This window comes from Panulirus ornatus, chromosome 47 (assembly GCF_036320965.1).
Source record: "Panulirus ornatus isolate Po-2019 chromosome 47, ASM3632096v1, whole genome shotgun sequence".
Classification (NCBI taxonomy): Eukaryota; Metazoa; Arthropoda; class Malacostraca; order Decapoda; family Palinuridae; genus Panulirus; species Panulirus ornatus.
Window position 1 is genome coordinate 22,529,369 of NC_092270.1, and position 24,585 is coordinate 22,553,953.

Genomic DNA, 24,585 nt, shown 5'->3' on the forward strand with positions numbered 1-24,585 from the left:
AACCCTCCCTCACCAGCCTCACAACTCTCCCTCACCAGCCTCACAACCCTCCCTCACCAGGCCTAACCAGCCTCTTGCCTCTCGTGGCTTGGTGCAGCCAGGCAACCCTGTCATCTTGTGAACACCTTGTGAGGTCTTCGGTGGTCTTCACCCCCACAGCCAGGCTGGGCCCAGGCTGTTGGATCGGGTCGTTGGTCGACCAAGCTGTTGGAAGCCGCAGTCCTCAGGCCCACATGTACTTGTCTAGTGCACATTTGACCTTCTCTCCCGTGCAGCATCCCAGGCTGTTTCTGACGGTAGATGGCAAGGTGTTGAAGAGTCTTGGAGCCGGATATTTAAGGTGTTGTCTCATCTTGTGCATATAGCACCTTTGGATTTCAGAGGTAGTATTTTTCAAAGTCTTCCATGCCTGTCGTGCCAGCAGGATTTTGTTTCCTAATGTAGGTTGGGAACCATAACTTGTAGGATTTTCCATGTATAGATGATGATATACTTCTCTTGTCTCCACACAGTAATTCAGTTCCGTTACCACATTAGCATGGGCTGTGAAAGATCTTTTGGACACTTTCTAAATCCTCAATTTCGCCGGCTGTGTAGAGTGATGTAAGAACGCAACAATATTCAGTTCGTGAGTGTTAGAGCCTTGAAAAATATCATCTTTGGTTTTCTTTACTTGTCTTAAAGGTCCGCAGGATCCAGCCTGCCCCCTCAGCATGAGGCAACCGTTGTTTTGTTGTGTTCGCTGAAGGTTAGGTCGTCAGACATTACTACGCCAAGGTCTTTCACGTTAGTCAACTGGTTTATGATGGCGTCTGTATCTGTCCGGTGTTCTGTGTTGTTATATTTCTTCATGTTCCTCATACCAGAGGAGTTTACATTCATCTCCATTGAAAAGTATGTTATTCTCAGTTACCCAGATAAAGACTTCGCTCATGTCTCTAGCAGCCTTTTGGCATCTTTTATTGATGTGATTTTCGTACTTATTCTCGTATCGTCTGAAGAAGATGCTATGAAACTGTGGCTCGTGTTTGCGTCAAGTCAGGTATAAGAATGAGGAACAGGAGGGTGCAAGTACACTTGCTTGGCAGATCTGAACTTTTTTATTGTGGAGACGCAGGAGGTGGCATGGTTGACAAGTACGTGTTGTGATCTGTTAGTTAAAACGTTGTATATCCATCTCATAATTTTCCTTGTAATTCCACCTTTTGCATGTTATGATCTGTGACACAATGGTTAAATGTGTCCATCTGGCAGAGAGACGGCAGCTAAGCGGGAAGGACGACTCTCTTTTTATCTCGATGAAGGCAAGATGGTGGCCATGGTGGGCCAGTACGCGTGGTGTAGGAAGGATTGAGATGTTACTGACAGATGGAGTGTTCAACTTGCTCTTCCCCGGGAGACAAGTGAGGAGGAGGGTAGGTCAAGCAACGTTGGTGAGGTAAGCGAGGCAGGTCTTCTGGTCGACTGCCACAGCGAGGCAAGTGGGTAGGTAGATAAGGGTATAGGGTAGAGCAGTTCCGGCCCACCAGTCCCTGCTGACGGAGGTAAGGTCTGGCAGCCCACCTACCCCTGCTGCTGCTGCTGGCGGTGTGGGCGAAGCAGTGGTCGGGTCAACCATCATTGTGTGGTGGCGAGCCGCCACAAGCCGTGTGCTGGCCGCTACAACTGTGGAAATGACATTAAGGTCAGGTAGCAGGCGCCAACCAACCAACCACACGCCATCGTCTGTCTCAGATTTCCCACGTCACAAGTTATGATGACAGTGTTGTACGTCACTATGGTGACGCCTGCTGTATGGCCACCTCTCGACACGTTCACAACAGCAGGTCTGGATGCAGCAGTGGTGACAGCAGTCCAAGAGAACAGCAATACGTGTACGTAGTTCAGTCAGTAACATGAATGAGCATGAGTGTATTACCTTATGGCCGGAGTGACGGAAGGGCACAACACGTGACGCTATGATGGTGTGGCAGGTCGTGCGTCACACAGTACAACACGTGACGCTACAATAAGACATAGCAACTCCCTAGTGTGACGGGAGAGGATGTTTATGATTGCTCTTGACGGTTGTGTAGAGAAGTTGGTGCTGGTGGTTAACTTGTTACCATGTTACTGGTCACACTGTGCTGGTGGTTAACTTGTTACCATGTTACTGGTCACACTGTAGTTAACATTGGCTTTGAAATATGGTTGGTTGGATGTGGGAGGAACATTATGAACATAAGGAACCGATATATCTAAGTTTATTAAGGAACCGATGTATCCAAGTTTATTAAGGAACCGATATATCTAAGTTTGTTAAGGAACCGATGTATCCAAGTTTATTAAGGAACCGATATATCTAAGTTTATTAAGGAACCGATTTATCTAAATTTATTAAGGAACCGATATATCAAAGTAAATTAAGGAACCGATATATCAAAGTTTATTAAACTTGACTTATACACTTCTAAGAGAAAGTTTGGTTGGATTTATTAAGGCAATTCGAAATATGATTCGCTGACCAAGAAATATCAAGAACTTCTTCAGGATTTTTCAGCTTCCTCCACTGATGTGAATATTCATGTTATGATAATGATAAATGTTGGCCAAGAAATCCTCGGGAAGTATGGGAGAAAATATGAATCCCAGACATGTAAATATGTGGACCTTCTGATGAGGCTTAGCTACTTGTCATGTGGTGACGAGAGACACACACACAGTAAAGGTACAAAGTTAGTAACACTTGAAATATTACCACAAGAATCAAACTTTCTTGTCCCTTACTGGAGAGTAAACCTGAGGTGTGTACACAACTCCATGGGTTCCTCATGATCATATCAGCGGTAGGGGTACTGCAGGGAGGTGTTGACGCAGGGGTACTGCAGGGAGGTGTTGACGCAGGGGTACTGCAGGGAGGTGTTGACGCAGGGGTAGGGGTACTGCAGGGAGGTGTTGACGCAGGGGTACTGCAGGGAGGTGTTGACGTAGGGGTACTGCAGGGAGGTGTTGACGCAGGGGTAGGGGTACTGCAGGGAGGTGTTGACGCAGGGGTACTGCAGGATGGTGTTGACGCAGGGGTACTGCAGGGAGGTGTTGACGCAGGGATACTGCAGGGAGGTGTTGACGCAGGGGTAGGGGTACTGCAGGGAGGTGTTGACGTAGGGGTAGGGGTACTGCAGGGAGGTGTTGACGCAGGGGTAGGGGTACTGCAGGGAGGTGTTGACGCAGGGGTAGGGGTACTGCAGGGAGGTGTTGACGTAGGGGTAGGGTTACTGCAGGGAGGTGTTGACGCAGGGGTAGGGGTACTGCAGGGAGGTGTTGACGTAGGGGTAGGGGTACTGCAGGAAGGTGTTGACGCAGGGGTAGGGGTACTGCAGGGAGGTGTTGACGCAGGGGTACTGCAGGAAGGTGTTGACGCAGGGTTAGGGGTACTGCAGGAAGGTGTTGACGCAGGGGTACTGCAGGGAGGTGTTGACGTAGGGGTACTGCAGGGAGGTGTTGACGCAGGGGTACTGCAGGGAGGTGTTGACGCAGGAGTAGGGGTACTGCAGGGAGGTGTTGACGCAGGGGTAGGGGTACTGCAGGGAGGTGTTGACGCAGGGGTAAGGGTACTGCAGGGAGGTGTTGACGCAGGGGTAGGGGTACTGCAGGGAGGTGTTGGGGTGGGGGTACTGCAGGGAGGTGTTGACGCAGGTGTACTGCAGGGAGGTGTTGGGGTAGGGGTAATGCAGGGAGGTGTTGACGCAGGGGTCAGCCTTGGTCATTACGTGGGTCCAGGATCCAGTTCTGTAGACGACAGCCAAGTTCACAGTCGCCCCTGCTGCTCATCCTCCCCTCAGAGCTGGACGATAAATGGGTAACTGCCATAGGCTGGAAAGTATTATACCTTCCCTCACCTGCCTGCCCCAGGAGTCCATTCTATGAGGCCCCTGCAGCTCTCAGAAAGCCAGCCACGTCTTCATGCCGGGAGGTGGAACAGTACTGAAAGAATGATTGTCTGGTTAAGCGGTCGTTACATGGTTGTGGTTACCAGACAGCCAGTAATTTTCTCAGTTTGACTTGGTATTAAGCTTTATGCTTTTGTTTACCTGTGACGGGGTATATGACGAGGCAGGTGAGGCGTGGTTATGGTGGAGTGGAGAAACTGTTTGTGAACAATACTATGGGAATCTTATTATTGTGTATATAAGATCGCCAGGGTTTCAATAAACATTTTAGTTGTATTGGCTTGCTTGCTGATCTGTATTCTTACCTATAATCTGTTCTTAAAAGAATAGGTTATAAACCTATAATAAGTTCTTCACTACTGTGTGTACAAGGCATAAAGTGCAGTACGTGGACAGTAATAGTGAGAGAAAATGTAAATATTATAAAAGCGAAACAAAAACTGAATGATAAAGAAAGAAAAGAACAGAACCTCCCCCCCTTACCCAGTACCACCCCCCCTTACCCACTACCACTCCTGCCTTACCCAGTACCACCCCTGCCTTACCCAGTACCACCCCTGCCTTACCCACTACCACTTCTGCCTTACCCAGTACCACCCCTGCCTTACCCAGTACCACCCCCCCTTACCCACTACCACTTCTGCCTTACCCAGTACCACTTCTGCCTTACCCAGTACCACCCCTGCCTTACCCACTACCACCCCTGCCTTACCCAGTACCACCCCTGCCTTACCCAGTACCACCCCTGCCTTACCCAGTACCACTTCTGCCTTACCCAGTACCACCCCTGCCTTACCCAGTACCACCCCTGCCTTACCCACTACCACTTCTGCCTTACCCAGTACCACCCCCCCTTACCCACTACCACTTCTGCCTTACCCACTACCACTTCTGCCTTACCCAGTACCACTTCTGCCTTACCCAGTACCACCCCTGCCTTACCCACTACCACCCCTGCCTTACCCAGTACCACCCCTGCCTTACCCAGTACCACCCCTGCCTTACCCAGTACCACCCCTGCCTTACCCAGTACCACTTCTGCCTTACCCAGTACCACCCCTGCCTTACCCAGTACCACCCCTGCCTTACCCAGTACCACCCCTGCCTTACCCACTACCACCCCTGCCTTACCCACTACCACTTCTGCCTTACCCACTACCACTCCTGCCTTACCCAGACATGGTGGTGAGTGTGAAGCCGTAATTCAGACAAGGCCAGTTTGGTGGTTAGGTAATTAGTTCGTGCTGATGGGCCGAGGTGTTGTGGACGTGTCCTGGTTATCGTCTCGTCTTGTCATTATACAAATCATTACAACTGTTATACTTGTGATGGTAGACAATAGTCGACTACAACTGTTGTACTTAATGATTGGATATTATTAACTTTATCAACTGCTCTAACATTAACCTGAGGATAAGATTAACATGACGATATAGTCAGTTTCTGAGGGAGTGAACAACTCAGTATTACCAGTTTGTTTCCTTATGCTGGCAGTCAGCTGTTACCACTGGAGCCCCTCCTCCCCTACTGTATTAAATCATGAGGTGCTGAAGGAGTTAATGTGTTTTTAAGGTAAGTTTTATTAGAAATGTTGAGGCCTAACGAAACGTTGCCTCCAACAACCTGACTGATCAAAGGAGCAGCACAGCAGCAGCCCCCCCCCCCCCCCAGCCAGCTGTGTGGGGGGGGGGGGAGGTATCATGAGGTAGACGTCAGATTGTATGAATCAATCATTATACAACAATAACAACATGATGAGGACCACCAGTTCTCCCTGCACGGGTGAAGTTCTTCGTGCGGGGATAAAGATAGGTCCACCTTGCGTTTTCTATCATCGATTTACTTTGACACTTCCTTGTGGGGTGGAGGACTTAGCAGCGTAGTCGTCATCTTGTGGTGGTGGTGAGTGGAGCAGTAGACGACCCCAAGGCCGTCAGCACGACTGGTCTGGACGACCCACACAACTCGCCAAGTGGTTCCGTAACCTGGTCCGCTGGTTATTGATTCCCGCCCAGTCAAGAGCCTCAGTCGGCCTCACGGCTGAGGCAAACGAGGCAAATTGTCTTTGTCTCACACGACGAGAAGTGAAGCAAGAGAGAACCGGAAACCTCCACGAGAGGCGACCATGGTCGACTCTACCAAGATAACCAGCGTCCAGGAAACTATCGTAAGGTAAGGTAAGGTGCCAGACCCAGCTGTGGGGGTAGAGGAGCCTCCAAGGTCATCAGAATGTTTACATAAGATAAGGTAAAGCTCAGTTGTCTTGTACACATGAGTAATGACTCACTGGGCACCAGTGTCGCACCTCACCTGAGGCGTACCGGTTGTGGAATATCAAGAACTCAACGCAGGATTCTCCAAAATTTCACTTACATGTTGATCAGCAAGACAGGCATGGACATGGCCGTGGTGTACTGTTCCTTGGTAAACCAAACTGGTGATCGAGTCAGACTCATCATGTTGAAAGTAACGAAAGCTGAGGAGAAATTCAGGATCTATGGAGGAAACAAAATTAGTTGTTGCTGGATGTAGAAAAACGTACAGTGTTGTCATTAAGGAAAAGTAGATGAGCAGAGGTTGTTCGAGACATTGTGGCCAAAAACCAGAAAATGTTCTGTAGGAGACAAGAGAATATCTGTATAGCCAGAAGTAGTTCGCTCCGCCAATAAGATATTTTCTCTGATTTTGTGCAGAGATAAAGGCTAGATGCGAGTCTGGGGAAGGAGACATTCTCCAGTTCTGATAAGACAAGTATCTTGTCCAGATGACCACAGAAGAAGAGTGACTCAAACATAAATAAAAAGTCATCAGAGGAAAAGGATATAACCTGAGAGGGAGAGAGGACGTGTCCCACCATTACCTAACCTAACCTGAGAGGGAGAGAGGACGTGTCCCACCATTACCGTAGCAACAATATTATAGACGTCAGCCAGAGACAGAAGCATCGCCCCAATGACGGCCAGTAATTCTCTGAGGAAAATAGCAAAAGAATTTTCCAGAGTTCGTCGTGTCAGCGATACCGAGGAGCCGAGTTGGCTCACAGAGCCAGCTTTATGAGGAAGTGCAGTGAGTGAAGATCCCTCTCCGTGGAGGTCACCAGGTAAATCGCCTGGGTGATACTGTGCAACAATAACACTGTGCAGCAACATAGTGAGGACTTTGTAGTGAAGACAACTCCAGACTTATTGTTCAGAGACTGGTTGTGGTAGTCTGGAACATGGATGGGTAGTGTGGTAGTCTTGGTGGTTAATCATTTGGTGATCTTATTACAGACTGTAAACATGGGGGCATCAACCAGCGCCCCACTATGTGTGTGTGTGTGTGTGTGTGTGTGTGTTGTGGGGGTGACAGACAGCCACTCTCTGAGGCTTTCACTCAAGTCTCATTAGTAAAAGAGTTAAACCTGGGGAGGGAAGGATATGATGACCTCTTAGTAGGAATTTACATGGTAAAAATATGGTTTTATAGCTGGGAGGAAAGTGGGTAACACAGAATGAAAATGTTTTTATGTCCTGAACCAAATGAGGTCCAAGTTTGGAGATGACATGTCCAGGCATGACCCGTGCCACAAGGTTGTTGACGATGGAACAACACAACCTCAGGTTGTGAAACACAATCCTGTATGTGGGTTATTACTGGAGATGTGAACAGAAGCAGAGGAACGTCATCAGAAAGTTTAGGCTTTGAGAGAATCATATTTATGACAGCGACTAGTTAGTTGTGGGGTAATAGATTGTTTGTGAATATTGGAATGTGTGTGTGTGTGTGTGTGTGTGTGTGTGTGTGTACGCTACAGGATTCTTATCCTTTCACTACAGGTACAGGGAATTAAAAGGGTTTCAAAATTTTCAATTCCTCTTCTAAAGATGTTGTGCTCATCCCTTTACTGCACGGAACACTTATATACATAGTCACTTATGTGGTAATGATTATGTCTGCCAAACGCATAGCAGAGGTTATTGTGTTGGGATTGTAAGCATTTATCCCCTCTTCCTCCAAGACGACCTCTTCATCCAATCCATGGTTCAACCGTTCCTGTTCTGAGACCATTCAAGCAAGGGATCAGGCACATCAGGCTTGGAAAAACTCTCCTTCCTCTGACTGCCATTGGCTGTTATCACAGGCCGTAATCATTACAAGTACGTCATCCGTGAGGTGAAGTGTTCCTTTATCCAAAGGAAGTGCGATAACCACTCCTCGTCATCCACTGATAGGTATCTCTGGTCTTTTGCAAAAGGCATCGCTAACAATTTCCTTCATATTTTCATTCAGACGACACAATAGCTGTCTTTCCTGCAGACAAAGTAACTTTCTTTGGTTCCCGTTTCTCCTCTAACTCCACCTTGGATGACTCTAACATTCCTTCACCTCTGATGCTCCTCTTACTAATCCTATGCCTCTTCCCGTAATCTCTTTTCGGACTGTCCAAAAAGCACTTCTCTCTCTGGACGTAAGCAAGGCTTATGGTCCTGATGGCGTCCATCCCCGTGTAATGAAAGAGTGTGCCTCTGAACTTGCACCTGTGCTTGCTCGTCTATTCCATAACTGTATGAAGACCAAAATTTTTCCTTCTTCTAGGAAGCATGTGTTGGTACATCCCATCCCTAAGAAGGGCGACCTAACCTAACCTAACCTAACCTAACCTAACCTAACCTAACCTAACCTAACCATAACCCATATTCTCAGACGTCTTGAACTGCAGGGGAAGGTCCTGGGTAGGACCAGGGTTTTGTCGTAGAATTTGGCGCTTGGGTAATTATAGATAAATGAATGTATATACATAGAGAGAGAGAGAGAGAGAGAGAGAGAGAGAGAGAGAGAGAGAGAGAGAGAGAGAGAGAGAGAGAGAGAGAGAGGTCAGTAGCATACGTAACGTATTATGTTTTCTTCTTGTAGGTTGAAGATGACAGCCTCCCACACCCCACCTGACCCACACTGGCTGTGTCTGGTGCTCACCCTGGCTCTCCTGGTCACATCCATCAATGGTAAGCCAAACTTAATGTTATCATACCAGGTGATATCTTGCCCCCACCTAGTGTTATCATACCAGGTGATATCTTGCCCCCACCTAGTGTTATCATACCAGGTGATATCTTACCCCCACCTAGTGTGATCACACCAGGTGACATCTTACTCTCACCTACTGTTATAATACCAAGTGATATTTTACTCTCAAATACCGTTACCACACTATATTATTACTACCCCCACCTACTGTTACCTCACCTCATCATATCTACCCCATCAACTATTACCACACTATATTATATCTTACCCCCACCTACTGTTACCACACTATATCATAGCCACCCCACTGTCCTCTGCTCTACTATTCTCTACCCCTTTATCCTCTACTTCACTAACATCTACCCACTATATTCTACACTGTGGTCTGCTCCATCACACCCAGTATAGCTGATCGTATCTTAAGGTTTTAAAACATCAAGAACTCCACGACTGGATTCTCCAAAATGTATGTGCGGATGTATGACCAGAGGTTACCACTGCGGGAGAGTATGTCACCGATGGATCGTGCCTTGCTAAGTCCACTATGATCATCAGAGTGCATGACGTCATACACTAGGATGATCACGTGAGGGGGAAGACGTTGGAGATGCCAGACGTGGAAGCTGTCTGGTGTTGATACTTTTGAGTTTTTAAAGAAAGTGAAACAGTTGAGGAAAGAGAGACTCCATCTCAGACAGACAAGATTCCTTCAGAAAATATATCAATAGATCAGATGTGAGAGATGTGATCCAGAGGTCGTGCTTGTATGTACAGACATACGTGACTAACAGAAGGAAATCATTATGGAATGCAGTGTTGTTATCAATAATCTCACCCTGGCCATTTTGTGGTAATCTACCATCATTAACCTGTGTCGTCTGCTTTAAGGGAACAGGAAGAATATTCTTTTTCTTTTTCTGTTGAAGGCTCCAGTCACGAACAGAAATCCTCATCATGGCCGGGTCTTAATTGAAATATAGAGAGGTTAATGAAAGGAAATAGAGGAGACATGAGAAAGTGTTTTGAAATGCTTCAAGTCACAGTTGTGGGAAAGACATGAGAAGGTAGAGAGTTCCACAACCTCGAGGTGGAGAGAAAGAAGCAGGTATCAGAACGGCCTACCCATGAGTTGCTGATGGCCACACAATAATCATGTGACGCAACAGCTTACCGAGTATTGCGTGGTCTAGCTAGTGGTGGGGGCACACAAGCAGCCAGCTCTCGGGAGCAAAAACCAAAGTAATACCTATAGTAAAGGGAAAGTTAACCAACACTGTGGCGTAGGGCAAGGGGATCAAGTTTGGGAGTTAGCCAAGGACAATTTATAATTCGGACCGCTTTCGACTCAACTGTATGAAGAGAGGAACCACCCCAGATGTGAGAGCAGTACTCCATACAAGGACGGATACAAACGGAGCAACTGTTTGGATGAAAAGAAATTTCAACATCTAAACAGGACACCCAGTTTCATAGAGGGAGACTTAGCCATTCCTGTAATGTGGGGGTTTCCGTGATAAAGTGGATGTTACAGTAATACCAAGTATGTTCATTGATTGAGTCAAGAGGTGGAATTACAGAACCGTCAAAGGAGAGACGAGAGTTGTGAGGAGTTTTCGATACAGACATGGGTAGAAATTGGGTCATGGGGGCATTAAACTTTCCCGCGTTAGCGAGTTAGCGCCAGGAAACAGACGAAGAAAGACCCATCCACTCACATGCACATATATACCACACTCTTTTCATTACCACACATCTCTCTTACCCTTTCATTACTTGATCAAACCACCTCACACCACATATTGTCCTCAAACATCTCATTTCCAACACATCCACCCTCCTCCGCACAACCCTATCTATAGCCCACGCCTCGCAACCATATAACATTGTTGGAACTATTATTCCTTCAGATATACACATTTTTGCTCACAGAACATGGAATGACCTCCAAGAGAATGGATTCGAACCCCCATACCATTTGTGTGAGAGATGGATAGCATAGCTCAGTTGATATCGTACCCAGATCCCAGGCAAATGATAGAGGGTTCGAATCTTTTTTGCTGTAGAACATTATATGATACTTAGACAGACAGTTAGACAGATCGTCAGATAAAGTGGTTGTGTGCTTGTGACTCACTGGACAGAGGAACCTTGTATAAGAAGGTGAGGGTGTAGCAAGCGTGGCAGGTGAGGCAGGTACTGATGCAATATAATATCTCGAGTGTGAGGCACAGGAGGTACTATGTAGTATATGTGGCCACCCTTCCAGGGATGTGTGAGCTGCCCAGCCAGTGGAGGGGAGGATGGTTTCAGAGTGGAGTGCGGGACATCATCTCCATCACCGAGGACAGAGTTCTCCTCTAAAGGGGTCTGTGTCCACTCCTCGGGGGAAAAATTTCTCTTTAAAGACAGGTAAGTGGACCATCACCTGTGTGTACACAGATGTGTGTAATGGGTAGAGTGTTTTTAAGTCGTGTTTTCCCCTCTGTTGATTTTGTCTATACACCATATCTTAACCTCATGTACACACACACACACACACACACACACACACACACACACACACACACACACACACAAAATGTTATGGTAGGACGTCATGGACTGGAAGAAACGTAGGCTAATATCAAGCACTTGTGGTCTGCTTGTGTGGTTATCTCTCCCGGCTCGCCCATGTGATCCTCTAGCTAACTGCTGGAGGAGCTTGTTTTGGCCCGTCAGAGGGAGGAGTGGAGAGTGAGGGAGACTCTACTCCTGCAGAGTGAGGGAGACTCTACTCCTTCACTGCTCTGTCTCCATCTATAATGATAACTGGAGGAGGAGTCTGCCCTACTGACCTGTCTCCGTCTGTAGTGATGGATGAGGTATAACCTTGTGTTGTAGTATCATGTCTTCCTCTACACACATTGTGAATGTAGAACTGTGAGCGTCCTGCAGCAGACATCCTTGAGGTCCTCTGTGCTCCCTTGTGCTCCCATAGTCCTTCCATTTCAGCAGTCGTGATTGTGATGATACATTTCTTGAATCAATTCCTTTCAACTTTGCTTAACGTCAACTGTCGTATTCCATCTTGGTTTCGTTTCTTATAAACGTGATTGGTCGCTTGCATCTTCCTTCCTTCCTTCCTTCCTTCCTTCCTTCCTTCCTTCCTTCCTTCCTTCCTTACTTCCTTCCTTCCTGTGGTATTTCCTGACACGTCTACGTCCAGGATCTCTCCATCCTTACCTTGAACCCCCGACATGACCACCAGGGACACGCACCCCCCCGTCTTTACCCCTGGTGTTCGTCAACACGCCCTGGTCACTGGTCATGTTGAATATTACCACTTTCCTTGATATGAGCAGAACCACATGATCATATCTTTATCGTGTTAAAATTAGTCTGATTATTTTGACCTGACGATCAGTTCTTCGCAGATCTGAGGTGACGACTTGTGTTGCCGACGTCCCTGGGTTCTCACCTCAGAGGGCCAGACATTCATCATTACCTCCCTCACTAACGTCTCTCTGACCTCCGCTTTACAACTCACATTTTCATCTGGTTTTTCACTTCAGCCATTTCTCCCTCACATGATTCTGACCCACTGGAGATTATCAGTTTAACTCTTGTGCTTGTTTCTTGACTTGCCTTCTTATATAGAGCTGACTAGATATTAGTACGAGGCGACGGTATAACACCAGCAGATGTCTCCGTGCCAGAATCAGACTGGTAATGTGAAGGAAGACTGTGAGGTTCAACATTCTTAAGATTATGGGAGTTGAGGAGGGACTGATGAACACAGGAAACAGCACAGGTCAGAGTAACTAGACGATCATTGGAGTAGTGAAAAAAGTTATCGTTTCGTCAGAGAGACTGCACACACTGCAGAACACAAAATGGATGCTGTCTGGTCATACGACTTGCTTTTGTTCAGAGAAAGAAGTGTTCGTGGCCAGTAGTAAGAGAGATGATGAGGAGGAAGGTAGTGTTAGGAGGAGGAGCAGCAGTGAGTGAAGGGGTGTTAGCCATCCAAGGTGGAGTTAGGAAGAGTTGTATGTCAGTATTCGTGACAGCTGCGAAGGGGAGAGGGAAGTGGAGTACGAGAGTGGTCCTCAGACACGGTTCTCGTGATGCACCATAGATACTCAGTAGAGGAGGAGGAGGAGATTGTCACTCTGGATGAAGGAAAGCAACGTCTTGCTTTCAAGGACAACAGAACTACAATATGTCAACGCTGGGAAACAGAAGCTGACTGACGGAAGAGTCGGACATGGTAGGTCCTTTGTTTAACTGGTCTTATAACGGGGTGATCTGTCCATGGATGGGAGGAGGAGATACTCACACAGGTTTTACTCCTGCAACAATAATGTCTGGCATAGCCTCACCAGAGACACAGGCACCCTACTGGGATGTGGTAATCTTGCAACAGAAAATGTCAGAAAGGTTCCCTGCTTCATTGTGTGCGATGTGGTTATGGTGGTTGATAGTTTGAATCACATGATGAGTGGTGGATGTTGTGGACGATCACCCCGCCATCTGTGGACGGAGATGTCAACCATTCCCTCTGGTGAACAATGTTGTTTCTAAATGATAACATGTACTTATTTACAGTTTAGGTAGCAGGATACCAGACGATGATGTACACACACACACACACACACACACACACACACACACACTTAGATGCTCTAGATGTACAAGTACAAAACATCATTGCCAAGTGATGTTTACAGATTGTATTCTGAACTGAAGCTGATCTTTATATTGCAGGGACGACGGTTGCTTCCGCTGTGTCGTTATTAGTGAGAAACATCCAAATATTTTACAGTATAAAGAGAGTAAGTACCGCACCACACACCATGTTCCTTGTATGACAGTACTGAACCACCCACCATCTTTCTTGTATGACAGCAATGAGCCACACATTACATTTTCTGTATGAATGTCATCTTCCATGTCATCAGATGGTTCACAAACTCTGTTGCATGGTTGATTGGTTGGTTGTTAAGGCTTTACAACTATCACCCACCAGGGTCATTAAGGCTGTCAGGGTGAAGCCACATCCACCACATGAACTAACTATGTTTACAACATCCACATGCTGAGGGTAATCCTCACATCACGTACACCCTGATGTTGTCTGTATGTGGCCCATGTGGCTTTATAGTATCTTTATTATACTTTATGTTATCTACATAATGTTTTATATTAGCTTTATTATACTTTATGTTATCTACATGTTGCTTTATATTATCTTTATTTCACTTGATGTTCTTTGAAAAAAATTAGTAAGGGATATCTTGCCCTCTACGGCAACCTGGTTTAGGTATGTACATGATGTTCTTTGTGTTTAGCCAACAAACGAAAATGTACAAACATTTTAGACTGCATGATCCATAGGGATGGAAACATGTTTAAGTTTAGCAAATACAGGAAACCCACCAATGTTATATCTTTTGTTCATTATTGCTCAGCTCAACAGGGCAGAGTTAAACTATCATCATATCAGTCTGTTTCTTAAGGCATTACGTATATGCAGTCCGGAATTCATTGATGAAGAGTTGTAGAAGATATATTTTATTGGATCCAAGTTAAAGTATGTTAAATCTTTCATTGATAAATCTCTTAAGCTGGCAAAGAAATCATTTATAGAATTAAACCCAAACTTCCCCTTGATACCAAGAATCTGTTAGTTCTCCCTTCTAGTGATAATTTTACATTACTTCTCAAGTTGCTCAAATCCTTTAATGTTAATGTAGCCTTCAGCAATAACAATACTAGAAAGAGTATCTTAATCAAACTCTCGCCTGAAAACTCTGCGGGTTGTGTTTACAAAATCCCTTGTAAAAGCTGTAATATGTTTTATGTTGGGCAGACTGGTAAGGATCTTTATATTAGACTTAAGCAACATAGATATAGTATGATAACAGAACAAGACTCAAATGCTTTGTTTAATCACGTTTAAAGATTATGACCATTGTACTGACTAGAGTAACGCTAATTCAGTTATTATCTGTAACTCCTTTACCACGAGGAATATCATTGAATTTTGTTATTAAATATACAAAGAGTTGTAACATTAATATTATTTAATGTTTATACAAACTGGATAGCTTTGTCGTAGGCAAAAATTGTAAACAGTTTCCTTTCCTGTCCATATAATAATAAAACTTTATGAGAGGCATAATGCCAGACCCGAACACACCAACCCGAATACCACCATCCAATAACACTTGTTTATCGATGTCGTCTTAGCTATGGTTGTCTTCCTTGCATATCAGCTGACTGTTCTACGTCTTCCATCTCATTCTTGTACCTCCCCTGACGATGTGATCATTACACGAAAGTGCACTTGGGAACTTACCGCGTTTCATTTTCCTCGTAGTTATTAGCATATACTAGATAACACGCACCACTGTGACCTTTTGCAATATATATATATATATATATATATATATATATATATATATATATATATATATATATATATATATATGTGTGTGTGTGTGTGTGTGTGTGTGTGTGTGTGTGTGTGTGTGTGTGTGGTAAGATCCTATCTACCAGTAGTGTCTGGATGACGTGCAGGTACCTACACATGCAGATCCCACGTTAACATGACGTTGTTGTCGCCCTTGCAGCGCTGTGTGAGCCGTCTCGGGACTTGGAGACTCTGTGTTCACAGATCACGGGTGACGCTCTCCTCTTCTCCATGTTCCGGCGTGACGCCCCGCCAACCCCCTGCCCCTTCAAGGGTCCACTAACCTTCAGCTACACTCGGGGTCATGGCCAGTGTAGCTTCCCGTTCTCTACCATAGACTCCTGCACCAGCGACAGCCGACTCCTTTTTAAGTACCAAGCGTGTCCAGACGTACAGGGCACAGAGATCTCAGGTTAGTGGCAACATCTTGGGGTTGACAGGGTCCAGGTTAGTGGCAACCTCGGGGTGAGTAAAATGCTCAGGTTTGTGACAACCTCGAGGTTTTAAAAGGTTCAGGTCAGTGGTAATCTCTGGGGGTAAGAGGGTTTAGGTCAGTGGTAATCTCTGGGGTTGAGTTCTGGATGAAACTGACATCCTGAAGAATAGTAGTGTAGTGGACCCCACACCACAGGTAGTGTAGTGGACCCCACACCACAGGTAGTGTAGTGGACCCCACACCACAGGTAGTGTAGTGGACCCCATACCACAGGTAGTGTAGTGGACCCCATACCACAGGTAGTGTAGTGGACCCCACACCACAGGTAGTGTAGTGGACCCCATACCACAGGTAGTGTAGTGGACCCCATACCACAGGTAGTGTAGTGGACCCCACACCACAGGTAGTGTAGTGGACCCCACACCACAGGTAGTGTAGTGGACCCCACACCACAGGTAGTGTAGTGGACCCCACACCACAGGTAGTGTAGTGGACCCCACACCACAGGTAGTGTAGTGGACCCCACACCACAGGTAGTGTAGTGGGCCCCACACCACAGGTAGTGTAGTGGGCCCCACACCACAGGTAGTGTAGTGGACCCCACACCACAGGTAGTGTAGTGGACCCCACACCACAGGTAGTGTAGTGGACCCCACACCACAGGTAGTGTAGTGGACCCCACACCACAGGTAGTGTAGTGGACCCCACACCACAGGTAGTGTAGTGGACCCCACACCACACCACAGGTAGTGTAGTGGACCCCACACCACAGGTAGTGTAGTGGACCCCACACCACAGGTAGTGTAGTGGACCCCACACCACAGGTAGTGTAGTGGACCCCACACCACAGGTAGTGTAGTGGACCCCACACCACAGGTAGTGTAGTGCGCCATTTCAAAAGCATTTTTCCCTCTAAGAATAAAAAACCCCAACTTAAGAAGTCCGAAACGTTGAGCTTTGCCATGACAGGTATAGAGGAAGGTTATTATGAACAAAGTTCACATGGTATGTAGTTGGACCCACCACAGGAATGATGTATTAGTACGTTAACCCCACACCTAAGGCTGGTGGGGACATTACAGGTTAGTTTGTGGAGTACCAGCAGGTGCTGCAGTAGGCGACAGCCTAGCAGGATATCTGTATGAGTTCGACCCATGTGTAGTGGTGCCCTGCCAGCACCTGTAGGGCGATAGCACAGGAGGGTGGTGAGACAGGCCACAGGCAGTGATGGCCCAACAGGAGGTGTGATGTGTCCAGCAAATTATGGATCACACAATGGGAGGTATGGCACGACAACCCTAGTGATGAACAGGTAGTGTTGTGAATAAAGTATGAGTAGGAACCAAAATGGTAGTGTTATGACCCCACCTAGGTACGTAGGTGACACTAGTGTAGTGGACCCCACACCACAGGTAGTGTAGTGGACCCCATACCACATTGTACGGGGTTCAGGTGTTCAGGAGGGAGTTAAGAACAAGGTGTCAGTGATGATATGCAATAGTCTTTGACCTGCAGGATGAACACAGATCATTTTGGTATTTAAATTTGCATTGGATCAAAATGTTTACGCCACTCATACATCAGGCAACCCAGTCACTTGTGTACATGATGAGAGCAGAATTTATTATTGTTTACCTTATAATGTTATTTTGTGAACTAACTGTAGGCAACACATGTGGTATTTCTACTGCTATTCATTTCTATCATCTATCCAAATGCGAAGACGCGCCTCACAATGAAGCACATCTTTAAAAGAGACCGGTGTTAATGTACAGCAGACGCCATTTCAAAAGCATTTTTCCTGGCTAAGAAAAAAAAACCCGAACTTAAGAAGTCCGAAACGTTTGAGCTTTCGCATGTTACGTATAGAGGAAGGTTTATTTATGAACAAAGTTCACATGGTTGACGATTGAGCCTCCACAGGAAATGATGTTATTAGCTACGTTAACCGCCACATTAAGGCCTGGGGAGGACATTACAGTCTACGTTTGTTCTGAGTACCAGCTGGTGCTGCAGTAGGCGACGCCTAGCAGGAATATCATGGTATGAGTTCTGACCATGTTAGTGGTGCTTCCTGCCAGCACCTGTAGGGCGCTAGCACAGGCAGGGATGGCGTGAGGCAGGGGAGGGCGAGATGACTGGCCTCAGTCTGAGGAGGTGTGATGTGTCCAGCAAATTATGGATCGTACAAATGGGAGGAATATTGGCACGATAAGACCCTAGTGATGAACAGGTAATGTTTGATGAAGAAATGATAGGAAGAGAAATGGTACAGTGCTATATGACACTGCCATAGCGTGACGCAAGGTTAACTATACAGTGCTGTATGATACTATCATACCATGAAGCAAGGTTTAACTATACAGTGCTGTATGATACTCTGATATCATATATCTGACATGTGTCCTATGTTCTCTTCCTGTAAGTTAATCTTATGTCCATTGAAGGAGTTTTCTTATTACTTGTTGGTGATCCAGCTTCGTAATCAGCCTCCCGTGTGGTACAGTGTCAAATGCTTTCTGACTGTCCACTCAGCCTTCCCTCTTGCCCAAGATAGAGCTCATCAGCTCACTATCTGGTAGACATAAGAGGTTTTTTGCGCATGACCTCATTACCCTCAAAACTTGCAGTCTCTGACATAGGTTATTCCTCCTCTGTAGGAAATCATCCAATAGTAGTTAATGGGTTATCTTCTCAGTACCTTACCGGCCACATTCGTGACGTCATTAAGACTGTTTCTTTTCTGAATCCATCTTTACCGTTCGTTCATTTCGCTAAAAGGAATTTATATTTCTCAACCCCATTTCCCGCTGGTCACTTCCCATGATAACCACGGAGAGAGTCTGGCTGGAAGTGGCCTCACCCCCCAGCCATGTACCCTTCACCTCCACCTCTCCTGCAGAAGAGGAGGTCGAGTGCATCGGTCAGTGGAAGGAAGGCTCGACGCGGTACTTCGTGGGTCGTCTTGAGGGCCGACGGGCCGTCACGGACGAGGACAGGTACCGGTGCTTCGCCTGGGAGCGGGCCAGGGGACAGGAGACTCACCTAGACTACCATATGGCTCAGTCAGGTGATGCCACCTGCAATGGAGTCTTTTCCGCCCATGATGGTTCCAGGACGCTGAGGATCAGTAAAGGTAAGTCTTTCCATAACATAACTCACACATCAAACGTATTTCACAAGAAACCTCACCATTCTTTAGCAGTAATCTAAAGTGACATTCTTTTTTCCGACCATGTCAGCAAACCTGGTTAGCTCAGTCAATAATTGCTCTTTTCTTGCTACTTGTTTGGCACCAGAATTTGTAAGTTGATGACTGCAAAAGTTGCACTGCTGGTAATGGAGGCTATCAGGATTTGGGGCAAAGTTGGGTATGATTGATGGCATGTTGGTGCTGGATGGGTGTAGCCAAAAATGTAAACAAGAGTTTGGATGTGTTGCCGCTGAAAAGTTTGAGGGCGATACGTGGTGTGAGAAAGGTTGCTAAAGAAGGTGTGGCTGTAGAGAATGGGTGAGGAGATGAGCCTTAACTTCCTACCCCAGGCGTCCCTTCTATCCTCATGAGGCTCCTGCAGCACTCAGGAAGCTGACCACGTCATCCGGTCGGGACCACAGGCCATAGAGTGTTGTGTGTGCGTCTATGTGCAGTGCCTGGAGAGCAGTGGCTGCGCTCTATGCTCTTACGTCGGCCAGAGCCTCAAGGAGAGAATGACTAAAAGGATAAACATATCACAAATGGAGGGAACAAGGAACAGGGGGGGAAGCCAAGGAGACGGTGGAGGGATGAAGTGAAAAATGTTCAGAAAGCTCCGGGCCGGAACATGCTGAAGGATGAGAGGTATGCAAGGGATAAAGTAATTTGGAGCATTGTGATATACAAGGGATGACGTGCCTTCAGGGCATAGTAAGGTGTGTGGGGCCTGGTTGTGGATGTATACCACGTCTTCATCTGTCCTGGTGCCACCTCAGGACCCGTGTCTGTGAGAGACCTAGTGTTACCCAAAACCTGTCTTTAGGCACTTGCAGCTCAGGGATGTTCTACATCAAGTTGTAGAAGGTAGACTCCTGTGTAGTGAAAAGTTCTTTGACGAGGGTAAGAGAGATGTGTGGTAATAAAAAGAGTGTGGTTGAGAGAGCAGAAGAGGGTTTTTTGAAATGGTTTGGTCACATGGAGAGAATGAGTGAGGAAAGATTGACAAAAAGGATATATGTGTCAGAGGTGGAGGGAATAAGGAGAAGTGGGAGACCAAATTGGAGGTGGAAGGATGGAGTGAAAAAGATTTTGAGCGATCGGGGCCTGAACATGCAGGAGGGTGAAAAGCGTGCAAGGAATAGAGTGAATTGGAACGATGTGGTCAATGGATTGAACCGGGGCATGTGAAGCGTTTTGGGTAAACCATGGAAAGTTTCGTGGGGCCTGGATGTGGAAAGGGAGCTATAGTTTCGGTGCATTGTATATGACAGCTAGAGACTGAGTGTGAACGAATGTGGCCTTTGTTGTCTTTTCCTAGCGCTACCTCGCGCGCACGCGGGGGGAGGGGTTGTCATTTCATGTATGGCGGGGTGGCGACGGGAATGAATAAAGGCAGCAAGTATGAATTATGTGCATGTGTATATATGTATATGTCTGTGTATGTATATATATGTATACGTTGAAATGTATAGGTATGTATATGTGCGTGTGTGGACATGTATGTATATACATGTGTATGTGGGTGGGTTGGGCCATTCTTTCGTCTGTTTCCTTGCGCTACCTCGCTAACGCGGGGGACAGCGACTAAGTGTAATAAAAAAATACTGTCTATATATATATATATATATATATATATAGGGAGCGGGGGGCTGGAAATACTCCCCTCCCGTTTATAATTTTCCAAAATAAGGAACAGAGAGGTGGGCCTAGTGAGGATATACGCTCTAAGACTCACTCCTCTGTTCTTAGCGCTACCTCGCTAATGCGGGATAAGGCGAATATGTATGAAGAAGAAGAATATATATATATATATATATATATATATATATATATATATATATATATATATATATATATATATATATATATATGTGTGTGTGTGTGTGTGTGTGTGTGTGGCATTGCTTCTCATTGTATGTAGCAGACGTCTTCCAGGTTTGGCTGTGTAATTAATGTGTGTAACACGTTACAGCTGCGAGCTACAGCGGCTGTGAGTTCCCGGCGTGGGTGAGCAGCCACCACCGGTGGCACGCCCTGGACCGTGGAGCCTCGTACTCGGTGGTGCACCACAACACTACCCTCAGGCTGCACCACGCCCACAACCCCAGTGCACAGCCGCCACCCCGAGGACTGACGCAGGACGATGACGAGGAAGGTAGGTTCTCGTCATCACTACTACTGTTGATACGTACCATTGATAAACGTGACACTTACTGCTCCTCATCCTGAGGCCCTAGCTGAGTTATCGTCTCAAGTTTAGCAAAGATTATGATGGACTTACGACAGTAGATGTCATGACCTGTACCACCACCGATCTACCCCACCAACATTACCCTTGTCATACACCACGGGTCAAATGTGGCCTCAGCGTGTACCCTTGTCACACACCACGGGTTAAATGTGGCCCCAGCGTGTACCCTTGTCATACACCACGGGTTAAATGTGGCCCCAGCGTGTACCCTTGTCATACACCACGGGTTAAATGTGGCCCCAGCGTGTACCCTTGTCATACACCACGGGTTAAGTGTGGCCCCAGCACTTACCCCTGTCAAACACCACTGTTTAAATGTGGCTCCAGCGCTAAGCTCAAGGATAAAACGAAAGAGTGGTTTGGAAATGTCTTAGGAGTAAAGTCAGGTGTTGGTGAGAGGACAAGAGCAAAGGAAGGAGTAGCATTACTCCTGAAGCAGGAGTGGTGGGACTATATGATAGAGTGTAAGAAAGTAAACCCTAGATTGATGTGGATAAAACTGAAAGTGGATGGAGAGAGATGGATGATTATTGGTGCCTATGCACCTGGTCATGAGAAGAATGATTATGAGAGGCAAGTGTTTTGGGCGCACCTGTGTGAGTGTGTTAGCAGCGATGATGCAAGAGACCGGGTTATAGTGATGGCTGATTTGAATGCAAAGGTGAGTAATGTGGCAGTTAAGGGTATAATTGGTGTATATTGGGTGTTCAGTGTTGTAAATGGAAATGGTGAAGAGCTTGTAGATTTGTGTGGTGAAAAAGGTTTGGTGATTGGGAATACCTGATTTAAAAAGAGAGATATACTTAGGTATACGTATGCAAGGAGAGATGGCCAGAGAGCGTAATTGGATTACGTGTTAATTGATAGGCGCGTGAAAGGGAGACTATTGGATGTTAATGTGCTGAGAGGGGCAACTGGAGGGATGTCTGATCATTATCTTGTGGAGGCGAAGGTGAAGATTTGTAGAGGTTTTCAGAAAAGAAGAGAGAATGTTGGGGTGAAGAGAGTGGTGAGATTAAGTGAGCTTGGAAAGGAGACTTGTGTGAAGAAGTACCAGGAGAGATTGAGTGCAGAATGGAAAAAGGTGAGAGCAAATGATGTAAGGGGAGTGGGGGAGGAATGGGATGTATTTAGGGAAGCAGCGATGGCTCGTGCAAAAGATGCCTGTGGCATGAGAAAGGTGGGAGGTGGGCAGCTTAGAAAGGGTATTGAGTGGAGGGATGAAGAATTAAGATTGTTAGTGAAAGAGAAGAGAGAGGCGTTTGGACGATTTTTGCAGGGAAGTAGTGCAAGTGACTTCGAGATATATAAAAGAAAGAGGCAGGAGGTCAAGAGAAAGGTGTTTTTTTTTTTTTTTTTTTTTTTTTCATACTATTCGCTATTTCCCGCGATAGCGAGGTAGCGTTAAGAACAGAGGACTGGGCCTTTGAGGGAATATCCTCACCTGGACCTCTTCTCTGTTCCTTCTTTTGGAAAAAAAAAAAAAAAAAAAAAAAAAAATGAGAGGGGAGGATTTCCAGCCCCCCGCTCCCTTCCCTTTTAGTCGCCTTCTACGACACGCAGGGAATACGTGGGAAGTATTCTTTCTCCCCTATCCCCAGGGATAAGGTACAAGGTAAGAGAAAGGTACAAGAGGGAAAAAAAGAGGGCAAATGAGAGTTGGGGTGAGAGAGTATTATTAAATTTTAGGGAGAATAAAAAGATGTTTTGGAAGGATGTAAATATCGTGCGTAAAACAAGAGGGCAAATGGGAACATCGGTGAAGGAGGCTCACGGGGAGGTAATAACAAGTAGTGGCGATGTGAGAAGATGAAATGAGTATTTTGAAGGTTTGTTGAATGTGTTAGATGATAGAGTGGCAGATGTAGGGTGTTTTGGTTAAGGTGGTGGGCGAAGTGAGAGGGTCAGGGAGAATGGTTTGGTAAACAGAGAAGAGGCAGTGAAAGCTTTGTAGAAGATGAAAACTGGCAAGGTGGCGGGTTTGGACGGTATTGCAGTGGAATTTATTTAAAAAGGGGATGACTATGTTGTTGACTGGTTGGTAAGGATATTCAATGTAAGTATGGTTCATGGTGAATTGCTTGAGGATTGGCGGAATGCATGCATAGTGCCATTATACAAAGGCAAAGGGGATAAAGTTGAGTGTTCAAATTACAGAGGTATAGGTTCGTTGAGTATTCCTGGGAGATTATATGGGAGGGTATTGATTGAGAGGGTCAAGGCATGTACAGAACATCAGATTGGGGAAGAGCAGTGTGGTTTCAGAAGTGGTAGAGGATGTGTGGATCAGGTGTTTGCTTTGAAGAATGTATGCAAAAAATACTTAGAAAAACATGAATTTGTATGTGACATTTATGGATCTGGAGAAGGCATATGATAGAGAAGATAGAGATGCTTTTTGGAAGGTATTAAGAGTATATGGTGGGGGAAGTAAGTTGCTAGAAGCAGTGAATAGTTTTTATCAAGGATGTAAAGCATGTGTACGACTAGGAAGAGAGGAAAGTGATTGGTTCCCAGTGAATGTCGGTTTGCGGCAGGGGTGCATGATGTCTCCCTGGTTATTTCAATTTGTTTATGGATGGGGTTGTTAGGCGGTGAATGCAAGAGTTTTGGAGAGAGTGGCAAATGTGCAATCTGTTGTGGATGAGAGGGCTTGGGAAGTGAGTCAGTTGTTGTCCGCTGATGATACAGCGCTGGCTCATTCGGGTGAGAAAATGCAGAAGCTGGTGACTGAGTTTGGTAAAGTGTGTGAAAGAAGAAAGCTAAGAGTAAATGTGAATAAGAGCAAGGTTATTAGGTTCAGTAGGGTTGAGGGACAAGTCAATTGGGAGGTAAGTTTGAATGGAGAAAAACTGGAGGAAGTAAAATATTTTAGATATCTGGGAGTGCATTTAGCAGCGGATGGAGCCATGGAAGCGGAAGTGAGTCTGGGGGAGGGGGCGAAGGTTCTGGGAGCGTTGAAGAATGTGTGGAAGGCGAGAACGTTATCTCGGAGAGCAAAAATGGGCATGTTTGAAGGAATAGTGATTCCAACAATGTTATATGGTTGCGAGGCATGGGCTTTTAGAGAGAGTGGCAAGTGTGCAATCTGTTGTGGATGAGAGGGCTTGGGAAGTGAGTCAGTTGTTGTCCACTGATGATACAGCACTGGCTCATTCGGGTGAGAAAATGCAGAAGCTGGTGACTGAGTTTGGTAAAGTGTGTTAAAGAAGAAAGCTGAGAGTAAATGTGAATAAGAGCAAGGTTATTAGGTTCAGTAGGGTTGAGGGACAAGTCAATTGGGAGGTAAGTTTGAATGGAGAAAAACTGGAGGAA

General features: G+C 46.1%; 1 protein-coding gene across 1 annotated transcript in view; it reads left to right on the top strand.

Annotated features, from left to right (window-relative positions):
- Positions 1-24,585, top strand: part of LOC139763678 (uncharacterized) — a 79,005-nt gene that overhangs the window by 32,523 nt on the left and 21,897 nt on the right. Inside the window, 7 exon segments of the mRNA XM_071689983.1 lie at positions 8,826-8,914; positions 11,203-11,276; positions 11,278-11,345; positions 13,683-13,750; positions 15,551-15,802; positions 18,729-18,962; positions 20,992-21,174. Coding sequence (XP_071546084.1) covers positions 8,826-8,914; positions 11,203-11,276; positions 11,278-11,345; positions 13,683-13,750; positions 15,551-15,802; positions 18,729-18,962; positions 20,992-21,174 — 968 coding nt within the window.